We start from the raw sequence: 26,627 nt of genomic DNA on the forward strand, positions 1-26,627 counted from the left end.
TGCATTCAGTGCATCTACCTGTTAACGGGTCATGCTAACATCCAAGGGGGGCAATACTCTACATGAAATATTCTGGATTTCACAAAGAGATCCTTACATGAAGTACAATACTGACAGGATCAAAACTCATCCTATATGAGAAAAGGATGCTCTGCTTGCTCAGTTACCTCAGGGAACTTACTTTGAATAGGTAATGTCACTAGGAAAAAATATTGCTGTGATTACATGAAGCAGTCAACCTTTTCCCCTAGCTGCTCACCTCATTCAGCCTATTAATTCTAAATATATACAGAAAATGAACTGCAGTGCACGTCAACATTTCTTCAATACTTTACATTAGTAGAAAATGTGATGTTCACCAGAAAGCTAAAGTAACATCCCACCTTCCCCCCAGACAATGAAAAACAATACAAGGAAGTTAAAATAATGCAGATGACTATGAACCTGCAAAAAACAACAACCAAACTCTGAAGATTAAAATATGTGTGTCTTCAAATAAATCTACACAAAAGCACAGAAAGGCCTTCATTTTTAGTGATTTTAGGAACCTTGCTAACCTAAAACATAGCCAAGATTGCAAGGTCAAGAGTCCTAACACCAGGTCTTATGTAATTTACTCTTAATTATTTTACTTAATTGATTTAATATTCATTATAGGATATACCCAGGGCTCTTGAGAGGGTAGCGAGGACAGATACAATGATGAACAAAAACCTCTCTCATTTTAAATATAGCTTCATTATTGCTCATGCCATGAAAGTGCTTCATCGTACTACAGATGTCCAGAGAAGATAATATCTGTACAAACCAATGCCCTTTCTGTTAACACAGCAGTGCCTTTGAAATCAAAGGCTTGCACCAAAAGCATGAGAAGACAAGGAGTTCATACAGCCAAGGGAACATGCACCACCAGAAGATTTACAGGTGCTTCAGCTAGACTAATTAAAGAAAAGCTTCTTGAGGAAAATAAATCAACCTTGTAGAACACATGAGCTACTGAACACTGTTAGCATGAATTGATGTGTGTGCTGTGCAGCACCCGATTCAGGTACTATGGCTTCAAATCCAGATAATTCCAGTAATTAGCAAGCACACATATATTACCGTTAAAGCATTCAGGGAGTTTCATTAACTTAAAACCACTAGATGTGTAGCAGCTTTGGAAACCATAGAATGACCTCGTAGATGTACCAAATTCTACTTGTAGAAGGACAACAGATAGATGCGCATGACCTTGCTCGCTGCATTGTTGTCAATGTAGTTGCTGCAAGTAAGGTGCTTTGTAATTCTCAGTTCAGGCAGCCACTTGCAACATGAATAGCTGTTGCAGAGAATGGCATGAGGAACCGGGCCTGGACAACCAGAAAACTCTGTGTAGTGGCAAGGGGGGTCAACAGGGAGAGCAGATGAAGGAGGATGAAAGCACAGGGGAAAGAGCCATAGGCAGGCAGAACAGAAAAACTTTTTTTTTTTTTTTTAATAAAAAACACACACTTCAAAACACGACAAAACTGTGTTCTGGAAACTGAGAGGTGCAGATCAGTGTCTGAACTGAGCTGCAGATATGTGGCTGATCAGACGCATTTCTGATCAGGGTAAATCAAGGTGAATCATCCTCTTACACGGAGTCACAAAACCTTTTCTAAACAATGATGAGAACTTCTGCACACATCTATATGCTCTTTCCCTTTGCAGAGGAAGAAAAGACAGCTGAACTTACTAAGAAATGACTTCTCTGTTCCAACCCATGCATGCTCTTAGTCTTTGCACACTGCAACACATAGATTGTAACCAACATTGGTGCTCGTGGCAACACAGTTCCCATGGCCTGATGCTCTCCGTAATAAACAATGACACACCTTCTGCACTTTATCCCTTGTGGAGGTAATGCTGGCACTCCTAGGAATGAGCTGTGCAGCTTATAATAATAATTAAATCAGAATGCCTGGTGACCTGCTCAGACCCAAAACCTGGCCTCTGGATTTCAAGTAGATGATGCCAATAGCCACCTTCCCACAGCAGAACGAAGGGCTATGTTTCCACACTGCTTCACAAAGGCTGGCAGCGCTATCGCTGGCCAGTCGTAAACATGGAGCCCTGAACTTATGTCCTGGCAAGTAAATATAGAAAGAAATGTTTTTCAAATATTTGGCATTCTGAATGTACTTATTCATTCGTGGAAGCTCTCTCCATGTGCTAGACACTTTCCAGACATCTGAGAAGGCACAGGATCTGCCTTGGGAAGCTCACTCTGGACTGGACAAAGAGATAACTGAGCAGGGGTTAGGGAAAGCACCACAAAAGGGATTGCTTGTCGTTTTTCAGCCCACGCTTTTCTTCTGTTAATAATTGAAGATCTTAAACAGCTCTTAGTATTTATTTTAAAAGCACTTTAGTTTACCTTTAAAAAAAAAAAGCCTTCTTGGCTGCAATCTGTTGGCTGACATTGACTCCATAAATGTTTCAGTAAGCCAAACATGTTAATGCCATTCCCTGGGCTCACAGAATTTAGCATTTATTTACCCTGATAAAATGTTTTAAATATTTATTACATAGGAACGGCATTGCTTTTTATGCCAGGTCAAGCCCTTTTCAGCCTCTCAAGGGCTGTGTCAACGCAAAGGTTTAGAGCACAGCTAGGGAATAGGGAGGATGGGGAAGAGCGAAGGAAATGAACTTGTACCAAGCAACATAGATCTTTCTCAGAGCTATGGGAAATACACTGGTAGGGATGCTGCAGGGGGTTTAGAACTATTGTATGGTGCTGTATTTTTCTCTCAGGAAGACAATCATGTGAGAGGCTGGTTGGTGTCTTGTCAATTCAGGCAGTTATTGAAGAATGCACTTGTCTGTAAGCACATAGCTGTTTGCACCTAAAGCAATGGGATTGCCTACATACCCCGTTGTGTACTTACAAGCTTTTTTGGATTTTGACCAATGCTCAGCAAGATGGCACAAAAAAGTGCACTGGACCCAGCTGCTAAAATGTACTTGGCATTGTTGCGCTGTGGAACATATCCAAGGAAACTAGTGGTAGGCTGGTCTCAGAAAAAACAATTGGGCCTTTCCAAGCACAGCTCTATCTTGCATTTTCATGTGCCTTTAATTTTGGATGAAACTGCTGGAGAGGGTGGTTTCTTCTTCTAGTCATATTAGCAGTTCAGATCTTCAGAGAAAGCATATTCTGAGTCTGCTCCTTCTTTGGTTTTGAGGGGTTATATTTTGTCAACACTATAATGTTGCTTGACCAAGGAGTACGAGCAGAGTCTCATGCACATGACCTTCTGGGAATGAGCAGGAATAAAAGGGAAAGGAGAGGACTTTCAACTCTACCCATCCCTCCCCTCCATCCTGAGACACACACTCAGATTTCTGTACTTAAGCCAGTGCCAAGGGTGTGGGAGGTAATTATTTCTCTGCTAATATAGTTCAGAAGAAAACTACTACTTTCTGAGAGCAAGGAGGAAGCAGGGGAGGATTTGTGACTCAGCACAGTGCCTGAGTCAGACCACTTCTGGGAACCACTCTCAAGAGGCAGGGTTGATGCACTGCTCCCTGCCGCCAGCTGAGCCTACCCGCAAGGCGCGGCTTCACCCGACGGTGTGCCAGGAGACGGCCACCACGGTTATCTCCATTTCCACAGCACAAGCTGTAACAACCAGCAGTACTCCCCAAAGTGGATGTTTACCATTTAATAAACATGGGCATTGGCTAGGAAAATTGAAAAACATTAAATATTCATAAATATGAAAGGTTTTATACCAATTTTAAAGGCAGCCTGGAAAACGACAGACATTTTTTCACAAAACGGTCCACAGTCATGGCAAGATATCTGAGATAATTGCATCTGAAATGATTCACGAGGGAAAACATTGAGACTTTCTTCACTAGTGTTGCAAAGGGAACTCAGATGGCACAGTTCAGTTAAGGACAACTGTACAGTAACAATTCAAGGAGGTATCCTTTCCTGTCTTGCTGGAGTCTCAAAATATTAGTGGCAGATTGCTGGATAAGGCAAACTCTGTGGGTGTAGTGTAGTGTTCTTGGGGCTGCAGACATTGTTTCTATTTCAAGAATAATAAAGAAGGGCTTGGAATAGGAAGGAAAGACATGACACTAGCTGAAGTGCTGGTAGCAAAGAAAACCTAGGAAAGACACTTTTCAAGCTGGAAGAGTGACTGTTTTGGAGTAGGTTATGCTATTTAAACATATATGCTATTTAAAAATATACTAACATATAATTCACAACCATGTGCTGGAATTAATAGAAAAAGAAAGTTTTGGCATCTGCTCCTAGTGTTCTCTTTGCTCTGTTTTCAAAGTGTTTTCATTGACTTTTCAAATTGAAATCCACACACACGAAAGGGAATTCATACAAATGGGCGTGTGTGAACACAATCGTTTCATATTTGTGAAGTCTTGCAATACTACCCTGGCCTCATCCTTTGAGGCAAGAAAGGGATAGCAGAACAAAAACAAAAGCCACAACAAAACCCATCTCTTCCTTCTGGACCCTTTTCTCCTGGGAAGCAATTCATCTCCAGTATCCCGAGCTTGTCAGAGTGACCTAACCTAGCCAAACAATACAGCTTTCCCTCAGCCCCAGCTTTTGGCGGCCTGAGGAAGATGACTGGATAAATGCATACTCTGCCTTAGGCTCTTTGCCTCTCTGCTGAAAGAAGCCTTGACTTCCACTCATGGAAGCATCCCTATTCCCTCCTGGCATGGGCTTTAACACTTTTAATAGCTTGTTGTTCAAACCATGTAAGTATTCACTTTCTTATAAAGTTGCTTACTGAACAAAAGACCTTGCTCATCTTTCCAGCCCCAATAATAGTAGTCAGCTTCAAGATTAAAAAAGACAATAAAAATGTAGTGTCGCTCCCATGCAGTTACCGGTGTACACAGAAGGAGTATGGGGAGAAAAGCAGCAACTAACTGCTTACTGAAAATTGCATATCACAAAAGAAAGACCATGTTGGTCAAAACACAAATGAAGTGTTGTGAGTTAATTTTGAGGCTACCTTGAACTCACCAAAACAAGCTGAAAACAAGGCAGGTGAAAGGCAGTCCCCAGGCCAGCAAGAATCATCTATCACCTTTTACCAATAACTACCTTTGACTTTCTGCTGACTGGATGATAATGGACTCTCCAAGAAAACTGCGTGCTCATTGTAAAGATTTTTTCGCAATAGGGAGAACTTTTATTCACCCCTCTTTCTGCACAGCTATGCAAAATCAAAGACAGTCTGGACAGAAGATTGTACTAGTTCCGAGTGAAATGATCCATCACACTTACACTTTTTAAATTTCTTCCTGCTCAAGCACAGCTGTGATGAAGATCAGCCTTTCAAACTCCAGCAGAGCAGCAAATTCTGGTCCAGTGCTGTGCCACTGGATTCAGTGGGAAAACTTGTATATATGAATGCATCAAAAAGTTGTGCTGCCTAAGTCTGTTCTCGTGTCCATAAAACAAAACAAAACAACAACAAAAAAACCACACCACCAATAGTTAAGAAATCTCTGATCTGAGATAATGATGAGAAAGTTTTGCTTCATCATGCCAATTGCTGTTTGAGCACAGCTCTGGGTAGCAGCTACACAAATTACTGTGTCCTAAAGGATGTAATATTTGAACCAAGGAATTACGGACACCTGTAACTGCTAAAGCATTGTGGTAACAGAAACACTTCATCCTGAACTGTAAATACATCAGCATTTAAGTGGAGGACTAATGAATCTAGGTTACAATTACCTTTCCAAAGTTGCCAAATTCTCATGGCCATGAAGGGTGTTATTTTTACCTGCTTATCCTAATAGCTCCCCAGGTAAGTGGACATTATCCACTTTTGTCCAATAATCCTTTCTGTCTTCTAAATAATAAGGATTCTTTTAACTGTCTGAGCTTCTCCTAACTTTGCGAACAGGTTTATAAAAGGTAAAAGCTAGCGAGGTAACAAATGTTAACAGCGATCCTGCAAGTGCAAGTGTAGCCAGGGATGATAACTTTTTTTTTTTTTTTTTCTTTCCTAGAGAAAAATATATTGATGACAAAAATAGATTTTCCTGGGTCCCTATGAGAGCTCAGTGTTCCAAGCCTATCATAACTGGCATACCATGAGCTACACTAAGTTTTACCTTCTCATGAAAGAAAAATTCCATCAAAATGCTGAATAAACCCTAAAGCATTGTCTTTAGATGGCTGTCTGTGTAGAAGTGCAGTATCATCTATGCCAAAATCAGGATGTATAGCTCAGGAGAAGAAAACTCACTCCATCTCTTAATTTGAGATAATGTTTAATGAGCATCACTGGGACTAAGGTCTAGATAGACATAGCATGACATTTTCAAAAACACTGTGATATGGGGTATTCAGGAGTATTTGAAGAACATAAAAAATAGAAAATTACTTGATTAGGTAATGTAAAAATTATTCAAACCACACAAAGTGGGATTGCTGCTGTGTTACTGTCTTCATGCACTTATAGGACTCGTTTTCACTTTTTTAACCACTGCAAATGTTGTCAATGAAAATGCATGGTACAATGATAACATCCTTGGAAAAACATGGCCAGACAAATCTAAACAAATTTGCCTCTTAATTTTCAGAAGAGAGTTTGGATTTAGGGACTTATTTATTGAGTTGTTAATTAGTCCCATCTCAGAATACCTAGAAATCTAGCTTTTTTTTTTTTTTTTCCTTTTCTACACTAGAAAGACTGCTGCTTTTGATTTTTATAAATCTGATTAGACTTAAAATTCTGCTTGAAGGCATCAGATAATAAAAATGCCCTTTGGGAAAAAATGTCTTCTGATATAATAAGCAAAACTTCCTTCAGCTCTCTAGGTAGCTCCAGTATGTTTGGACAGAAAAATGAACGGTTGTAGTTTTTGCAAAGACATATTTGTCAGAAAAAAAGAGTGGTTCTTTATTGATATTTACTTCCTTTGTAACTTTCTTTATGGCTTGCACAATTCAAAATATTCCTGTGCAAGCTGTGTATGTATTCTTGGAATGCATTGATACTAAATGTTTACTTATTTTGAATTTCATTTTACATATAATAAGCTGTCAAGAGGGATTCATAAAGCTCTCCTGCTGCAAGAGTAGTGAAAACTAAAAGGCTAAATTAAATTCTTTATAGATACAGACATCTGCAAACATAAATCTGGATGGCATTTGGCCTCCTCTGAAGTAAATATTTTAAGTGCAATTAAGATCTCAACACTAGAATGTTAAAGCAAAAGATGGGCTAAAATCTAAAGATTTATTTTCACCTCCATTGTGAAGACAATGGTGAGACTCAACCCTAAGCTGTTTCATTGGGTGCTGTTTGTAGCACACAGCTGAACTGCTAGGTACAAAACAGGCCTTCATAAATCTCATTTGTGTGGATACATGGACACGTTGGTTTGAGTTCTGACCAAGATATCAAACTTGATTAAAAGGAAATTTACCTTTTTGGCAACTTCCAATACACATTAAAGACCAGTGTACAGTAACAACCTATGAGAAAATATCAGTTGCAGAAATATGCTGAACAGTTATATAATGGCAGTTATCAGAGAAAAATCATGAAACCCAGCACCCAATGCAAAACAAGATAGAAATATCAACCACACTGCCAATTTAATGTGTTAACAGTAATAGAAAACAGAACAACAAATAATAATTTTAAGATATATAGCTTGCTATGTCCCAGTTCCAAGTGTACTACTGCCTTCAAGAAGGGGCACCCTCTGCAAGTATCTGATTGAAAGAGAAGAAGCTTGAAGAAAATGTACAGAGAATGTTTTGTAATTTGATTATGTATTTGATGTCGAATTTCTAAAGAGATTTCCATTCTAAGGCTTACTAAATTTTGTTTTCTTTATGAAAAAGTGACATGAATATAACTTTGATAATTTCTTCTATTTCTTTATTCCATGAGATACTTCCTGTCAAAAAATGTTTCTGTTGGAAAAATGTTGAACAGCTTTAGCATTACTAAAGTTGAAAAAAAGATTATTTGCAGAGGGCTAGCGGATGTTTTCTGAATTGTGATTGATGTGGCAGGACAAACCAGGAGAACATAATCTAAAACTGAAAAAATAAGAGGCATAGCTACTCAGACAACTCAGAAAAAATAATTGCAACAAAGGGTAAAACACATATGGGATAGGTTATTGTTACATGTGTTAAACAGGAATTGGATTTGCTTCTGGGAAAAAGGGAGATTAAGACAGACATCTGATCTCTTTTCCTTTTACCCAGTAGAAACCAAGCTTTGGTAGAATGTTAAGAAACTAGGCAGGCTAGGTGGGCTGTTGTTCATCTTTGGCCAACAGTTACTTCCCCATCACTTCCTTCAGAACAAGAAATTACCTGTTCTATCAGTGAACATGTTAAACACAGAAAAGTTCATTAGTTGTTCATAACAGCCAATACTCCTGTGTACTCAACAAGCACAGTAATATCAAGCAGATATAACTCAGAAGACAGTAGCTGATTTTGGAGAAGAGGGAAGGTCTCTGGTAGCCATTCAAATCCTTAATATATTTCCTCAAATTTGCCTCCTCTCAGTTCTGTGTACTTTCACATTTTTCCTCTGATAGCACTTATACAAGGGGTAATATTGATACAAATCTAGAACAACACTGAAAAAAAATACCTTGGCTAAACAGAGACTTAAAATGCATTCACTAATTGAGACAATTATTTGGTCTGCTGCTCTGTGCTTTGTTGATAATGCTTTGTGAAAACCACAACAATGACCACAGGCATCTAACTGCTGGGATAAACAGAATTAAACCAAATGATGCCAGAGTCACTGGAACATCCATATACCTCCTTGCGTCCTGAGCAAACAACCCTTCTGCACACTCTTGTACCCCAATTCTGAAACAAATGCTACTCCGGGTGGGTTAGTCATTTTTTTCCAGAGAGGATGAGAAGGCTTTGGGTCTATTAAAAAGTCCCAAAACTTCATTTACAAGTTAACAGATGTACACTGACTTTAGAGAAAATGAACAAAGGACTTCAAATCATTCCTTACAAGTTCTTAAACAAATAAGAAATGTAAAATTTAGCCAATTAGAATCAAAATATAAAACAACACTTGATGTAAGCTTGGGATGACATCACATCTGGTGGAGATGTCAACAAAGAGAGAATGTAAGAAGAAAAAAAGCTAGATAATATCCTTACTATTTTGATCTGGAACAGCAATATCTTCCCTCACCCATCAAGGAGACAGTAACAGCCAGCAAATACAAGTGAGCAACTGGGAACCCAACACTCCTGCGGATATCGTTAGCTACAACCTGTACATATATTTCTGCTTCTTTATGATCCAGACAGCAACATATCTTAAAAACAATAAAAAAATGTTCTTAGGAGGTGACAAATGGCATTCTTAGATTTTCAGAAGCTTTAGAACAAGCATCCTGATGGCATGGACTCTTATACAGACATGCCCTACTCCCATTATTCTGAATGAGACCTCTGGGCACTACCTGAAGAAGGAAAAAGTGGTGCTAGAAAGAGAGCCTGATCCACCCAGAGCACTTCTGACAAACCTCCTGCTAAGCCAAGCTAGGATTCTTTGACTATCTCCTTGTCTTTGGTGTCAGTGTGGGGTTTATTTTCTTTGGTTGGAATGGACTGCCTACTCTCTGATGTAGTGGTCCCACATTGATGGTACTGGAATTTTTTGTTTTGAAGACATGCTGAATAATCATGCCAGCACACATGGTAATGGGTAGGATAAAGGCTAACAGTTATTGGGTACACTCATAGTTAGTGCTATTTTTAAAAGAGCTACATAGCAAAGATCAAATAATAAATATTTCCTTGTTTTCATTGGCATTCCTTAAATATGAGAGAAATCTGTATCACAAGACGTCTGTACCTCTGTGAGTAATCTTTTCTAAGACATACCCCTTTCTTCCTACATCGAGTTAACCTCTTCTGTCCAGAATAACAAAATTACATCAGTCTGCAGGTTCTATCACTCAAAGAAACATGCTTTAGGTCCTGATTATGTAAGCCCTACTCACGGGAATGATCTTTACCTATAAAAGATGCTGTGCTGGAATTAGATTACTCCCTTGAGTAATGGTGACCTAAGTAAATAAAGGACTTGCAAGCAGGCCTAGAGTTTTAAGTTAAATGTGAAGAAATAAGCTTAATGAGGACATTTGGTTCAGACTGTTCTCTCCTTTTTTCTCCACACCCTTCCCATTTATAATGAAAGCACAACAAATTGGCCACTTGAGATTAAAAACAGCTAGGCAATGACATGGGAAAGGTGGTGCAACTCGTCCTCACGCAGTGCTGTATGTGCTGAAGAGATGGTACAGATGGTTGAGAAGCCTTGTTCAAGAGTGGAGGAGCATGTAAGAAATCTGCACAACAGCACGTTTCCTAAAGCTTTTAGAGCCCAAGAGAAAAGAAAGGAACTGGACTTGGCAATAGCTGACATAATTAAATGCAACAACAACAAAGTTTAAGACAGAATTAAGATTTGGAAACCAAATTTTGCCTGAAGGTATTTGCAGCAGTTTCCTTTATCATAAGCTTGGCTTTGGTGGAAATAAACTGCTAAGGATATTGTCTCCTCCAGCTTACTCTACTCCTTTGCATCTACGCACAAACCTTTCATGTGTTGGAAGCTTTGATCATAACTTGTATCTCCTTTACTGAAGGCAAAACAGAATTCTCTATTCATGTGGTATTTATACCATAAAATTATATGTACAAGGAGGATGAACTTAAGACCCTACCTCCACCAGTGACACTGTATAAATGCAGAACAGATGACTGTCAACTTCACTTTGCCAGAAGAATATACATTTTGAAAAAAATATATATATATATATTTCTGACTGCTACTTAGTATTTCCATAACTTTAAGACTTAATGTGTACAATTCAACATATAGAAGTAGGCAATGGCTCATATTTCTTTGCCATATTGCAAAAATGTCTGCCATCTCAAAAGAGATGTCATTTTGGATTTTTTTGAATTCTGTGTTTATTACCTCAATTACATTATTTCTTCAACTATATAAAGTGCTGTTAATTTTCTTGGGCTGTCTGGAAAACAATGAAAAAGTACAGTTGAAAATTTGGATTATGTATTCAAAAAAGTAAACAAATAAAAAACAAACGCAAGCCGAATAACTGCACTGGGTGTGTTTATTTCAATGACTGCAAAATAGCCATTGCAATAGATTCAGCTGTGATGTCTCAGTGGCTGGGTAGGGAATCAAAGGCTCAGGCAGAAGAGCAATCACAGGTGAGAAAGGCAGGTGCAGGGCATGGAATAAGCCAAATGTCACAAGCTGAATGCTGAGATACAGAAAGAACTAAGAACATGTAGAGCTGCTGTATGCCCCATCCTCACCTTCCTGAAAAGAGGGTTGGCACATCCAAATTGACACAATGCTATCAATAGGAGGAATTAATTTCCTTTAGGAAAGGAGGAATTTGATGATTATTAAAAATCACCATTCCCCGTTTTATACAGGAGAGGCAGATCACGGGGGTTCAGGAGCAGCGTGTCTACAGCAGGAACTGTGCTCTCTGCATGATGCTTGATCCTTATTTACTTGCATTGCCTTCTCCACGCATCAGCTGGCATGGCTTTGAGGCTGCTTCAATTACTCTTGAGCTCAATTTGGTCTGTAAACAGATTCATCTTTACAAAGATTGTAGCAGAGAGGAAATATGATGCCTGTTCTCCCGGATTTTAGGTATACTACCTCCAAACCAGGTGTAGCTGAAGACTAAGCCTTCAGCACAGAACCAGTTTCTAGCTCATGGCACTAAGGGGTCTTCTCATACACAACAAGCAACAAAACCCCTTTTTTATTAATTGTTCAAGAGCAAATTCAGCTTCCTGGGTGCAGATCAAACATGAGACAAAGGATTTGCTTAGTCTTACATTAGGAGGACTGCCATGGTGGTTTGACTTGTCCTTATTGTCTTAAGCTCTGTAAGTTACACTTTGCCACAAGTACCCTCACATTTTTCTGTCAGACAGGGGGATCTCTGAATTATGAGACCACAGACAAATTTCACTTATGATTTGAAATTTTTAGATCATACTCCTCAAAAAAAGAATAAAAATAAATAATTCCAGTTTTAGAGCTAAGAACAGTATTCATTGGACAAGGTGGACTATAGCCTAAACACCTTATAAGCATATGCAAGACTTTTTTTCTCTTATTTTTCCCCCCAAAATGGACTGTAATTTTAGTATGCACAATGTACTTAGTGCAGTGTCCCACACAGACAAAAAACTAGACAGAAAAAAATCCAGTGCTGTCACTCCAGGGTTTCCTTGCTTCACTTACCTGTAGCAATATGGCAAATTAACAACAAGCACAGCTGGATGACTTTGCCAATCCAAAATTAGTTATTTAAATGCATGTAAATAGTAGCCATCTCTAGGCACTCATGAATGAAAATTCTGGTCTTATTTCATTTTAACTAAAAAATATACTCAAGCCAGTTACACGCTGTTGTCTCCTAGACAGAAAGATATTGCACTGTCATGAGAGGGGTGAGGAAGGTCTGGCTTAGGTTCTTCTACTCATATTTTGTTTCCCAGTTTGCAATCACTGCAGCTATGCTGTAATTACTAGAGGTCATGTCAGTAGTGGTGATAAAGACATACCTATGCTGCCTTTGAGTAACTCACAGGCTTAGCTTTCTATAAGAAAATTAAATACAATAAATGATTGAACAATTGGAAGTTTTTGTTCTAGTGGAACAAACAAGTTTCCTCTCTAGCCTTGGAAAGGATATCATGTTCTTCTGCCCACATAAATTGGGGTGGGGTCAGCAGAGGATCTCATTGAAAATACAAGTATGGAGCACAACACTTACTGATCAAATTATATGGCTTTCAACTTAGGTAGAAGAGCTTATAAATTAAGTTTGGCAGATATCGGATAGGCAATAACTAGTGGCAACAATGCAGTTACATGAAGATGAAGTACAAGATAAAGAGGATGAACAGAATGTATGAGGTGATATAATTGAGCAGCATGAATAAAGGGGATAGAAATGGAATTTAATAAGTTAAATGGGCGTGAGTTAGCATGTGTAGGAGTAACTGATTGCCCTTTCCAATAGTCAGGAGTGATTTTCTTTTTTAATTGGATCATGCTTCTTCACTGCCAAATTGGATGCTTCTTTTTGCCCTCCTCTAGAACAAAATGTTTAAAATAAGTTTTAAAATACTTAATAATGTAAAATGGATATAGAATAGTAATCGACAGAAAACTCCTGCCACAAAGGGCTGACTTGATTCTGTCCCTCGAAAGCCTTGCAATGGTTTGCTTGTGCCAAAGGAGATAATGGGTAACAGCTTCCAAGACACTTAAGTGATTAAGTTTCGGTATACACGCTGATTTTGCACTTGTCTACTTATGTCCATCAAAGGAATTGTTTTCCTTCCTTCTCCTTTCTCAAACCAATATATTGATCTTACTGCCACATTAAGATGGATGCTCCAATGCACATGTGAAGTGTTTTTTTGTTTTGTTTTGTTTTTAAACAAGAAGGCTGTGTTGGTACAACAGGTGGTATGCTGAAATAAAGTACTTACTACAGAAATGTTATTAGTATGACTGTAACAGAATTGTTGAACAGCGCAGTCTGGCCTGTGCATTAAAGATCTAAAGTGCTTATGTCTAATTTTTGGACATAACTTACCACTTTGAAATCTAAATCTTCCATGTGCTTTTGAAAATATGCACAATTAATTTAAATGTTAATTCCAGGCTAAACAGACTGGATGTAGATTATATTTCTAGAAGCATTATGACTTTAAAAAGTTTTTTTTTTTTTTTTTTTTTTAAAAAAAGGGTTGCTCAGTGATCCCTTTTTATTTTTATTTTGTTCACAAAGCAACTGCAAGCACTTGGATGAGAACTGTGGGAAGTACCTAACCTACTGCCCTGCCTTACACCTCACACAGTCACAACAAAACCTGTACTTCTCACTCCGAAATACGTTTTCAAGGAAGGAACTCAAAATCCCTATTTAAAAAATAAAAACAACAACAAATCAATCCCTACTGCACTTCTTGGAAATGTATAGATACTTAACAGCAATTTCAAAAGTTGTAATGTGAACCCAAAGGCATTAAATTCAGTGCCTTTGCAGGCTTCTCCCATGATGCTACAAAAGTTTTTGTGACCTGGGTACAAAATGTCTATGTCATGTTTTAAACAACCGTTCATCTCTTTTCTTATGACAAGTGGTCTTGTGAATGTCCATATAACCAAGAAGAATAAAAATGTCATCTGTTCTCTTGAAGATTATGGAATATTTATGTCCCCACAACAGTCATCCTGACACAGACTTCAGGCTTTGTTGAATTCATGACCTCAAACCCGTTTGATTTGAGGAGGCACTAAATTAATTTGGCACCTGGAATAATTTGAGCTTAAAGATTGTCAATGGCACTGTTACCTGTCTGCCTGTGGGTGAAGTGACTTGTCTGCTTGCAAATGAACCACTTCCTGTGCGTGACAGTCCCTGAATTTTCTGCTATTCAGCTAAGAGTGTTTTCCAGCAGGAAGCAGCTGAGTCCCAGTCCATAGATGGGACTTAGAGAAAAGGGATTCTTAGCTCTGGTGCTAATGTCCTTTACCCACCTATCCAAAGCCCTCAGATACCTATGTCAACCCAGGTGTCTAGCACTGGCAGCCACTATGAGGCATACAGAGTTAGAAGACACTTCTTAAAGTGTTAAACTTTGAACTTTTGCTTCATTTTCTCCAACTGCAAAGCATGGACATTAGTAATTTACTTCAGAGCCAATTCATATGTTGTTTCCGCCACTTCTGACAACACTTACGTGGAAACTCTCTTTATTCTCAAAAAGGTCACTGAATGCTTCAATCTGAATACAAAAGATGTCCCTCCTAAGCTTGATTATTTCTTATGGACTGAGCCAGAGGAAAAACAAACAAACAAAAATAAAAAACAAATCACACAGAAAATCTTCTTGACAGAAAAAAATTACTCCATCCTCTCTGTTGCCATGCTACAATCCAATCTCTCCACTCCACCTCAGACAACCCATTTCCTATCCCCAATACAGATGAGCTTACGATTTGCATGCAAAAATTCACCATGTGCTTCATAATTTTATTTTAAAAGAATCACTGTGCTTCAGAATTTCCCCTCCACCCTCCCCACACAGTTGTAATTCGACTTGGACCTCAATCCAAACAGCAGATGTTGGGCTTTCCATGCAGAAGAAGGCTGCCAATGACCCAGAGGATCCCCTCTTATTAATCATGCTGTTGCCACACACATACAGAGTTTAAGTGATAAGAAACTGCAGTGCATGCTACATTCGTGTAATTTTAGAAGAAATCTGTGCAGGTAGTCTCCTCACAGTGAAAAAGTCTGCTACATTTTGTGAGACAAATGAAGGAAAAGACAATTTTTTATGGATGGCAAAACACAGCAAGTACAATGCTTATAACACTTTGACTGATGCTGACAATGTCTCAGGGACAGCACTTGAATGGGACCTAGAGATCTGGCTTCCAAAACCTCTGTGCTAACTTGTTATATAATAATGTAACCCTGCAATGTACTATTTATGGTTGGCTCAGCCAGTAGTATCTAAAGACCTCATAAGAAAAGTTATGCTCTAATACATATGGATTTGATAGCATCTATCTAGGCTAATCAACAGGCATTTTTACAATTCAAAAGCTCACAGTGAGGCCGTGTTAGCTACAGACCTCAGCAGGCTTTCTAAAAGCCACATCAGCCCCAAAGAAGTCTGGTTCAATAAACATGTCCCTGATCAGAAACATAAAGACTATAATAGAAAATGTCTGTCAGGAACTGTTGATGGTTTCCCTGTTTCACGCTGGACTGCCATCTCGTTGTCTAGAGCAAGTATTTGTTAGCATGCACCAGGCTCCCTGGCTCTGTTTTGGTGCAAACTAAATACTTCTCTTGATGAGAAAAGCCACAAATGGACCATTAGATAGTTTATGCTAGGACTGAGGTCATATAAGCAATACAGATATGAATTATGTGAGATTTGGCTCCCCCCCCAAGACTTCAAGAGAAGTAACAAAAGCCTTTGTCTTGAAGAAAGAATGTTGTCCCCAGGAGAACAAGAAGTTTAAGGGCAGTTAAGCTCAGCCCATGCCAGAACAACTCTCAGAGCACTTCCCACCATTAGCAGCATCTCACTGAGAGCGCCCCAGTTCACAGACTTTTAAATCACAGCATCTTCCCCTTACCATTAGGTGGGCACACAACTTGTAAATACCAAAAGGCTTGGATTGGAGAAGGACTAGAAAGAAGAATAAAACCTCATTTTACAGCCAGGAATTAAGTCAGTGCCAGTGCAGACTAAACGTCATGAGACAAACCCTGCCACAAGGAGAGCTGCATTCTGCACTGCCTGCAAGTATTGCATGGTACATGACTGTCTGCATCAAACAACACTGCAGCAATCCCTAACAAAGGTGGCATGGATAGTGTGGATCATGGTGGCTCTGTATCGAATGGTAAGGATTGCTTTTTTTTAAAAAAAAAAAAAAAAAAAAGAAAAGTATTTTTTTTACTTGCTACATGCCCAGAGCAACCCAAGGTGGGCACAAGCTAAGGCCTTCCACCAGGTTACCAAGCATGGCTCTTTTGTGAGACCGATTAATAGTGCTATTAATTGTTCTTGTTAATGTTCAGCTCCTCCACAGAGATTGTCACCTTCCATTTAAAAAGTTTCTACTCTTTATGGTTGGGGATAAAAGCCTGAAAACATGTCTCTGATATAATCCATTGGGTCAGAAAACAAGCCAAAGAGCTTCACATTTCTTTCTAAATCAAATACATCATCATTTTTAAGTTAACATCACAGAGGGTATGGTAGCCTGACTTCAGGTTTTTGAATGACTGAGGTTAGAAGTACTTTAAGATATAAAACTAGTGGGCTCCACAGGTGAAAATAAACAAAGCTCTCTCCACAACTACTCTGGAGATTAACTCCTTTCCTGCTAACTGCATCTCTCATTGCTATGAACACGGAAAGCAATGACAGCTTTCAACTAACCATCTCTCTGGAAGGCCAATAGACCCCATGTAAAACTCTCAAGCCAAAACATCATCATCATCCTGCATTGTGATGGCTATATTCCACTTCCACAATAGAATTACCAGACTTCCAGTTACTCATACCTTTACTGTAAATAAGAAAATGGATATTAAACTATCAAAAGTTGCTCAAGGGCTTTCTTTGAGGCATTACAAATGATTTAAGAAAATAAGACTAACGGGGAACACGACTATGTCATTGCCTGAAGTCCTGTTGATTCTAAATTGTTCCCAGCACTCTTGATGAGAACATCACATGCAAAGAAGAAAATACAATTTTAATGAAACAGCTCCTCTCCTTCCCAAATCAACACAAATGATCATATAGTATTTCCATCAAGGTCAAATATTTATAATACCAACAATGCACCATGACTTCACAATTGTTTAAAGGATCTTCCGCTTGAAATCTTGAAAGTCTTGGATTTCCCACTTCCACTGTTTACTAAGGTTGCACAATCGCATCTGACACGCACAAAACTTCCATTCCCCTTCGGCTGTGGGTTGGTCATCCTTTGATTAATACCATGTTTACCATGAAGCTACATTCATTTGAAAAAAGGCTCCTCCACACACCAAAACCAATCTGCATCACGTGCCATCTTCAAAATTGTTACATGAATTACTCCTGCTCCGTGCTGTGCCACGGACATGCATATAAGAAAATCAGTGATGTTACTTACTAGGAACTCCAGACACCAGCCGTAACGGACGCAGTACTCGGAAAGCCCGCAGTGCTTTAACATCAAATCCGGCACCTTTTCCTCCTATTGAATTCCCCCCATCTGCTTTGGTTGCTTGTTCTAAAATTGCACTAAAAAGCCTGTAAAAAGAAAGAGGAAACAAGCTGTAGGCAGACAGCAAGGCTTGGGCTAAACAGGAACAGAGATCATCATCATCATATCACACAAACTATCTCACAGACCTGTGAAGAATGTCACACATCTCACTCGACATTCGCATATGGTGGAGGAGAGACAGACTCTTCCCATATGCAATAGCCTAATGGTGATGTCTATACCATTTGCAGAACACTTGTTTCTGGAGCAGACATAAACACAGCCTGCTCCTCCTTCAGCCCAGTGGCTCCTTGCAGCCAGCTACAGACTGCCCCAGCAGCCAGCCTGCCTGGTGGCAGCTGAAGGTGTGCTCCCCACCCTGGGTGCTTTGAGATGGCCATTCTGACCATGCCTCATGACGAATTTGAAGGCTCACCAACTACAGAGCATGTGGGTCAGGTTCTGAAGGTAGCCTCCAAGGTGCCCTTACCACATAGTCAGTTCATACTCAGTGGGAGTTGAGTGGAAAGGCAAGAAAACACTAATTGTAGGGTTTGCCCCTTCTGCTGCTAATACTTTGCTATCTTTATTAACCAGCCATCCGCCTTGGGGAAAAAAAAATCATCATTCGTCATTAACCCAATCATTAATTATCTGTCACCCATTTTACAAGGAATTAAGATTCACCAAAGTCACTGCAGGTAGAACTGGGTTTCAAACTCAGGGATTCTTCAAGGTGCAAATGTTTAGATAAGGGAGCATGATCACATTATGTGCTTGTGTATCCATTTGTAAATCCCTTGATGCAGTGGCTATGGAAAGCACAAAACTGTAGGAGTATTATTATTAGAATATCTTATTATACCAGTCTTAATGTTTTATCTTGCTAGTAGGAGTAGCTGCTTTAAGGAGAAGATGTCTCAGTCAGAACATGTTTGAAAAGGCAGAGCAAAGCAGGAAAGACAATGTTCTGTGAAAGAGCTGAAGGCTCACCCTATGTGTTAATAAGAACTTGATTTAATAAATTAGCTTTCAGGAAACAGCTTCCATTTTTCTGGTAAAACATTAGTACCTTTGGGGAAGAACGGATTCCTCATGAATTTGCTAATGACATTGCTTTCAGCCTTGGAGTCATCAGCTTGAACCCAGCCAAATTCAGTAGAGGTTAAAAGCTCTTCCAGCCTAAATGGATGTTTGGGGTTCTGTAGAAAACCTTGCCTGTGAGTGGCAGAGCCCCTGTGGGCCGTAGAATGCCATGGAAGTACCAGATGTAACTTTGAAGAAGCTGTCTGGGATGCAAGGAACAGCCTGGTTGGAGAGCCCTGGATTCAGCACTGGCTGATTTCTCTCAGATGCTGCAGTCTGCAGTGCCTCTCTCAGGATCTCATCATCCATGTTCCCTAACTGGCAGACTCCACAAGAGCCCCCAGACTGCATATAAAGCAGAGACTGAGCTGTCTGATTGCTTTGCAAGGGGCTCCAACCCCTGCAGTCTGTTCTTGAAACCTACTGATAGGGCCACAAGTATAGGGAGCTTGCCCTGGATAGTAAAAGGATTCATTTACTGAGGCATCTAAGCCAGCACATTTCCCCAGCACTAAATCCACACAAAAACATGGATTAATAGAGTGCAAATGTGAAATTAGTTTCTTAAGCAGGTGGTATTTATTTTTTTTTTTTTTAATTTCTTATAGAGAGTCTTATAAAACTTGTCAGCTGTGACTGAGGAACTCCTATCTGAATCTATTCAAAGCCTCAACTTCAAGCACTGCAGAAAGATTTAACAACTAGGTAACAAGCGTGGGAAAAACTGTGTGTGGGGAGGTTGGATGCTGAGTTTGTAGGTGTTGCAGACAGAGAAGCAGGATGCAGAGAAGACAAAAACAGAGCCTATGAGAAATACTGAGTTGACTACAGACATCACAGAGAGATAAACAAGGGCTGATGCAAGGAACATGAATTATCGGAACGTATGTATTCCTTGAGCTATGTATACAAATTATACAGAGTCACAATTTTCTGTTGGTCTTCATAATAGAAACACTGTAGGTCAAATTTGGCCTAATATATTTCCAGAAAGCTAGTGATTAAGCTCTAGCAATGTGCTTTATTTCTTATTCAAACATTTCTATCTTCCTAGTCAACACAATTCCCATAGCAGATGATGAGTGACATTCCCATACAACAGTCCCAGTCTCCTGGGATCTGCTGGAGGAAAAAGAATTCACTGCAAAAGGTTTCCTACGCTGTTTTTCAGCTCTCTTGCAATGCTGAAAACAAAAAAAAAAAAATCTCAAAGAACTGAGTCAGCGCTTGCGCATAACTGAGGGTCTGGTCTCCTGCTCCCCAGTATCACTGGACTCCTGGTTTTACCAAACAGCAGCTCTTGCCCTGCACCAAGGGCATTTCTCCTGCTACTAGTGCAACAAGTAAATCACGGGCTGCTCTGGAATTCTGCATCCGAGGAAAAGCTATGCATATCCTAAATTAACTCCAGAGAAACAGAAACACAGCCAGAAAGGCCACTGACTCCAGCGGAGCTGGAAACTGCTTTCTGAGACTAATGCAGTTCTGCTGCAGGCCAGTTAGCCCTGTTTGTGTGCTCCAGTACCAATCTGCTAAATGTGCTATCTTGAGGTATCCACAGTCATCTGCCTACTCCTTCAGGAATAATTTGCATCAATTCCTGCATCTCCTCATTTAAAAACCCACATTTAAACTTGAATTGCATTACTCCTGCTAATCCTGCTTTAATGCATTTAGCCCATGGTTAATACCTCCCTCTATACTAATTCTGCTTTTTTACTATTTCAGTACCACTTCTTGTTTCTCTTATGTAGTATTTCATGTCTTTCCCTTTGATATTGGGGTCTACACTGTGTCCAATCTGACCTACTGGATCTCTATGCCACTCTTCAAATTTACAGTAAGTTCTGCCTATCATACATTGTTGTCCATACTGCCCCCTGGGTTAGGGCATGGGCAGATCTATGACTCATAGGTTATATCTACAACATATTTTTTTGGCAGTAACTTCATTATGACCCAGAGGAAAAAATAAGTCCTCTTCCTAAATACTACAGATGATGAGACACAGAAGAAAGGTAAGGCTTCTGACTGTCTCTTCCATCACCTTCTTTCAGGAGAAAAACCCACAACCACATACAATAGGTACTTTCTAAAAGCTCTATAAAATCTTCCTAGATTGTCAGCTAATTGTTCTACAGTCCTAAAAGATGGATGGATGTTAAGGTACTGATATAAAATACAAGGCCAGAGTCCTTCTACTTTGTATTTATATGGCAAAGTCTGCTCTTTGATGAAAACCTTTGGGAAAAGGTGTGGTGGAGAAAAATGCTGTTCTTTCTTTTCTCAAGTAGGTGAGTTAGCTGAAATGCATTCTTCAAGCAAGGTGTGAGAGAATTCTGTGCTCGCACAGAAATCAAAGTTTGGATGGTATAAAAATGCAAGGGGGCTAATCCCTTGTGGCCACTGAAATATCTCACTTTTTTTTTTTTTTTTCTTTTTTTAAAGAACACAGAAATCAATCTTATTTCTTTCCAGCTACCTACATCCTGCCAGCCGAAATTCATGCCCCATTTTCATTTGGATATAGTACTTTCCCCTGAAGAAGCACAATTAACAACATTTTGATTTCTGAATTTCATCCATGACATGACTACACCTGAACTAAATTCATTTGACAGGCATAAGCTATAAAGCAGAAAATAAATTTCTGTCACACTCAACGCATGTATGGGCACAGTCCAGTTTTGTTTGTTTGCTTCAGATTTACTTGTGACATATGAAGCCAGCCTCACTGTTTTTCTTGCTCTTACTTTTCTGTTTCCTTTTTGACATCTGAAACATCTAAAAGGCTTTCTCTTTGCTAGATAATTCCAACAGCAACATGGCAGGGCTGTAACCTGTTCTACAGCTCTTCATTTCCACTGTGGGAAAGGTATGCTGATTTTTATAGCATTAAAAAGAACTTGTCAAGGGCCTCCCAAAAATAAAAATGAAACAGAGAGCTTGGTATTTCTAAGGCCAAAAATCAGCAGAAAAACACAGCTGAATTAATCCTCATAGGTATAAATAAATAGTAAAGTACAGTGATTATTTTTTTTCACTGGCTTTACAGTTCACCTGTGATTTGTGGACATGGAAGTGTTTGGGTCCACCCTTTACAAACTCCCCACAGGCCTTTGGAAAGACATATACTCTGAACACATTTTCCAATATGTTCTGAATTTCAGATCCTTTCTAAATACCTTCACTGCTTACCTTCCCAAGTAAGAATGCCTTTCAAATTATGACACCTTTTTTTCTGGCAGAAGCTATGGGTCCTTGGAGGATGACTGTGCCTGGCAGACAAACCACAGCACTGACAGGAAAGACATATAGTCTTCCAGAGCAACGTTGTCAAGTTAGTCTTCTCTCATGAGAAATTTCCTTCAACAGCCTAATGTTAAAGGACATCACTGTTTTATCTGAAAGTTTTATGTTTTCCAAAAGAGGAACAGTAAAACTGAAAGAAGCAGGAAACAATTTGACTAATAGTCAGTGCTTGTGGGTTGTGCTTCATTAGGCAGCTTATGGGTGTGATCTCTACTCTTAACTAATAATGTTCTTATCCACAGAGCCTCTGATTGATACCCACACACAGACATTTTTCTTCAAAGCAGCATTTAATGGTACCGCTATAGCAGGGTCATAGGCTATTTAAAGATAAGTTAGAATCAAGCTTTAAAAGACTTAGCTGATGAATAAGCAGATCTCCCACACTGCAAGGATGATAAGCTGTTACAAGCCTGCAGGTCTAAAGTGCATCCTTTCTCCAGAAAATGTAGCGGTTGTCTTCAGTTTCCCCTAGAATTTACACTTGGCCCTATACATGACTATGTTCCTCTTACTCTACTCACTTTATGTTAAAACCTAGAAGGAAGCCAGTTATGCTGTATTATCTCTTCGAGGCATGTTATACTGATTAAACCGACCTAAACAGAGAATCATTTAGGTTGGAAAAGATCTGTAAGATCATCAAGTCCAACCATCTACCTAACATTACCAACTCCACATCCCTAAGCATCACATCTACATGTCCCAGATACTTCCATGGATGGGGACTCCACCACTTCCCTAGGCCACCTTGTCTGTGAAGAAATTCTTCCTAATATTCAATCTAAACCTTCCCTGGCACAACTTGAAGCTGTTTCCTTACATCCTATCATTTGCCACCTGAAAAGAGACTGACCCCCACCTCGCTACAATCTCTTTTGGGGTAGTTGTAGAGAGCAATAAGTTCTCCCCTCAGCATCCTTTCCTCCAGACAAAACAGCCCCATCTATCTCAGATACTACTCATACACCTTGTTTTCTGGCCCTTTCACCAGCTTTGTTGCTCTTTTCTGGTCACGTTCCAGCAACTCAGTATCTTTCTTGCAGTGAGGAGCCCAAAATTGAATACGTTACCCAAGCTGTGGTCGCACCAGTGCCGAGAACAGAGAAACCATCATACATGGTATGCTAGGTATACTAGCAGTGTGTACTAGGTGGATTGAGAGACAAACAAGTATATAAAACCTGTCTTTTTATTTTTTTTCCTCCCTTAACTTCCCAAAATACTTAAAGAAGTATTTCACTCGTAGCCGTTTTGCTTTTTGTAGCAAGAACAATCACTGAAAATGAAGGTGCTGCCTAAGGCAGAACAAGCATGAATGGCAATTACCACAGTCATTTTTGATGCTTCCAGTGTTAGTTCCACATCATCCCTTCCCTCCCAGACCAAATAACCCTCTCTGCCCAGTGCTACAGCTGCGTCCAAATCACTCAGCTTTCTTCAGCAGCTCCATCAATGGTCAGAAAAAGGTGCCACAACAAAATGTTATGAGCCTGTATTTCTGCACTTTTCTTCCACCTTTCTTTCTCTATCTTTTTTTTTTTCTTTTTCTTTTTTTTTTTTTTCTTTTTTTTTCTTTTCTATGGGGCTTCCTCCCTTACAAAATATTCAAACATGCTGAAATTTAAATATGATGTCACTGAGGGGCTTCTGACAGCCCCTGGGAAAAGACGACAGGGCAGAACAGGAACAGATGGTATTGCCACATAGATTTTGCAGAGGGGTTGCGGAGAGAAAAAGCAGTGCACAAGGCTAGTCTGCAGTAGTGTATGAGTGAATTTAAACAGATAAACATCAAAGGAACCCATCTGGCCTTGAAGTGGAATCTGTCACTTGAGATTGTTACTATTTAACAGAGACCTTGGGGTCTTGGCCATGTTTATTATACTTGTGTAATCCCTCCCCAGTTACATTTTTTGCTCCCCATCTAGAGACTGAGAGCTGCTGGAGGCAAGAGCAGTTAGAAAAGCTGAGAGATGCAGCTTCTATCATTGGCAGGGGAATTAATTTCAGCCTGCATATCATCTTGCTGATTAACTGCCCTAGTAGGAAAATTGAAGAGGACTGCACTTAAACTAGATGTAATGCCGCCCTGTGATTTCTGGAGCCTTGCTCTCCTGCATTCCAATGGAAGTGGAAGACGTAACACATGCCTGCTCTTTAAAAGGTCTTTCTCATTGAAATTAAAAGGGAAAAATCATATTCATAGTACTTCTCTTCTCCAGTCTTTCTTCACCTTAAGAAACAATCCCCACGCAGGTGACATGTCTGAGGACCTTCAAAGGCAGAACCAGCTACGGAACTGGACAATGAAAGGGGAGAGGTTGGGGATTTGACAATTTCTAATGACTACTTTGGTGTGGGATCCTCTGACTGTGGGTAGGAATGAAAGGCAAAGGCAACCATATACTGCTGCAGGCAGAGAAGTTATGCCTGAGGGGGAGATGACTTGTCCTCTCTTCCCCTCACTGGAAACTCTCCTTCTGCCCACTTTTCCCCAAGACACTGAAAAGCAGTAGGGAACAGGTAGCACAAAGAAAAGTTTGCTGACATAATTATTTGGGACCATCATTAAACTAGTCGAGATGGACTTTGACTGGGGGCAGGGATTATGAGGAATGTTGATCACTGGGACTGTCCCTTTTAATGCTTTTCCTAGGACCTGATGTAGGATTTCCTTATGGGAAAATGGTGAAAAGACTGAAAGCTTTTGTAGGCAATGAAACTTTTTAACAATGGAGTGGTGGAAGGATGGAGCAAATTACTCAGGAGAAGAAAAACATGTTCTCTCTGTATTCAGGGGCAGTTTATTCTTCATTCCTTCCCTTCAACAACCACTATTCAAAACCCTTGTTTCTCAGCTAGAAAAAGTAGAAGGTGGTTTATTTTGTTTTTATTCAAATAAATTAAATGCCAAGCATGAAAAACACAGAGAAGCATAAGGAGATCAGTTGCATCTTAAAGGGGCAATTTGATCCACAATAGTACAATTAGTCTTTAAAAAAGGTTAAAGCATCCAAAGGGCCAAAATCAAAAGTGTTGAGATCACCACCAGAACAGTGTGATTGAACAAGAGAATTTATTTCTGTATGAGTATGAAAATTTGAGATTTAAATTTTTCATCCTTCTTTGTGAAAAGTTTACAAGATGGCAGAATTTATTTCTCATTCAACACTAAACTTAATTAAAGGATCTCACCTAGATATTCTTAATATTCGCAAACATGCAAAAAAAAAAAAAAGGGAGGGATTTTCTTTCACAGTCATGTTTCAATACTTTACTTTGCCCAGTAGTTTTGCACTACTCCTGTTTTTATTCCTGTTACCAAAGAGCAGTTTAATTTCCATGTCTCGCAAATCACTAAAAGACTTGGAAAAGGCTAAGTAGCAAGGGATGCCAGAGAGAAAATGTACATCAACTGAATGTCAATCCTTATGAATCAAGTTATACCTGCAGAAAACCAGTGGGAGTTACCTGTATTTTTAGATTGGACAGTTACATTTGGCAGAAGGCATGAAGCCTGTAGGGGGGTTAACGTGGCAGGGACAAGCAGTGGTGGTCGTGATGGACAGCAACCCCTAACATCACCCATAAGTAATGGTCCAACCCTCATCCACCCTTGTGCTCCCACAGGTTCCTGGTATCCCCATGTGTGGAGTGCATTCAAAGGCAAAATGCTGGTACTCACCCTACGACCACGATTATAAAATCTAGTAAATTCCAGCCATTGCGGAGGTAAGCGTTGGGGTGAAAGAGAAGTCCATATGCTATTACTTTTAAAAATGCTTCCACTGTAAAAATTATGAGAAAGAGATATTCCACTCGTTCCTGGAGAGAAGAGAAGAGAACAAGAAAGACAATGGTTAGCATGAGTTACAAAAACTGGACAAGGATGTTTTCTTCTCTCACCTTCCACCCATGCAGCCTCCACTCCAACCCACTGACTTATCACTTGGGTACATCTAACATGCATGACTTGCCAGAGGACTTCCCTCCTCAAACTTGCATATTCAGCAGCACGTTTGACAGGACAGTGGCAGCAAATTTTGGTTTCATTCTGAAATTTGCTGCCCTTGCCCTGGCATAGAGTGGCCATGACACAAGTGTGTGAAAAGGAGGAGGGCAGAGGCCCTGCAGGCATGTTGCAGTGCTCAGAACTCTGCAGAGAGCAGTGCCAACTGCTGCCATCCCTGCGAATGAGCCGTATCCAGTCCTCTTCTACCTCTGGAGAGGAAACACTGCTGGATGCAACGTGGCAGAGAGGAGCAGGGAGAAATAGAGAGGGGCATATATGAGACTGATGGATGTGTCAAACTTTGCCTTCTTTGG

The 26,627-nt window shown here is 39.7% G+C and overlaps 1 protein-coding gene across 42 annotated transcripts in view; it reads right to left on the reverse strand.

The window, feature by feature from the left end:
• CACNA1C (calcium voltage-gated channel subunit alpha1 C) overlaps window positions 1-26,627 on the reverse strand; it is a 476,864-nt gene that overhangs the window by 175,583 nt on the left and 274,654 nt on the right. For all 42 annotated transcript variants that reach the window (XM_084499532.1, XM_084499513.1, XM_084499544.1 and 39 more), the window contains 2 exons: window positions 25,987-26,126; window positions 17,805-17,944 (listed from right to left, as the gene is read on the reverse strand). In XM_084499532.1, the coding sequence (XP_084355658.1) occupies window positions 17,805-17,944; window positions 25,987-26,126 (280 nt within the window). Of the gene's footprint in view, window positions 1-17,804; window positions 17,945-25,986; window positions 26,127-26,627 lie in introns of those variants that run through there.

Source organism: Aythya ferina, assembly GCF_964211825.1.
Source record: "Aythya ferina genome assembly, chromosome: 1".
Lineage (NCBI taxonomy): Eukaryota > Metazoa > Chordata > Aves > Anseriformes > Anatidae > Aythya > Aythya ferina.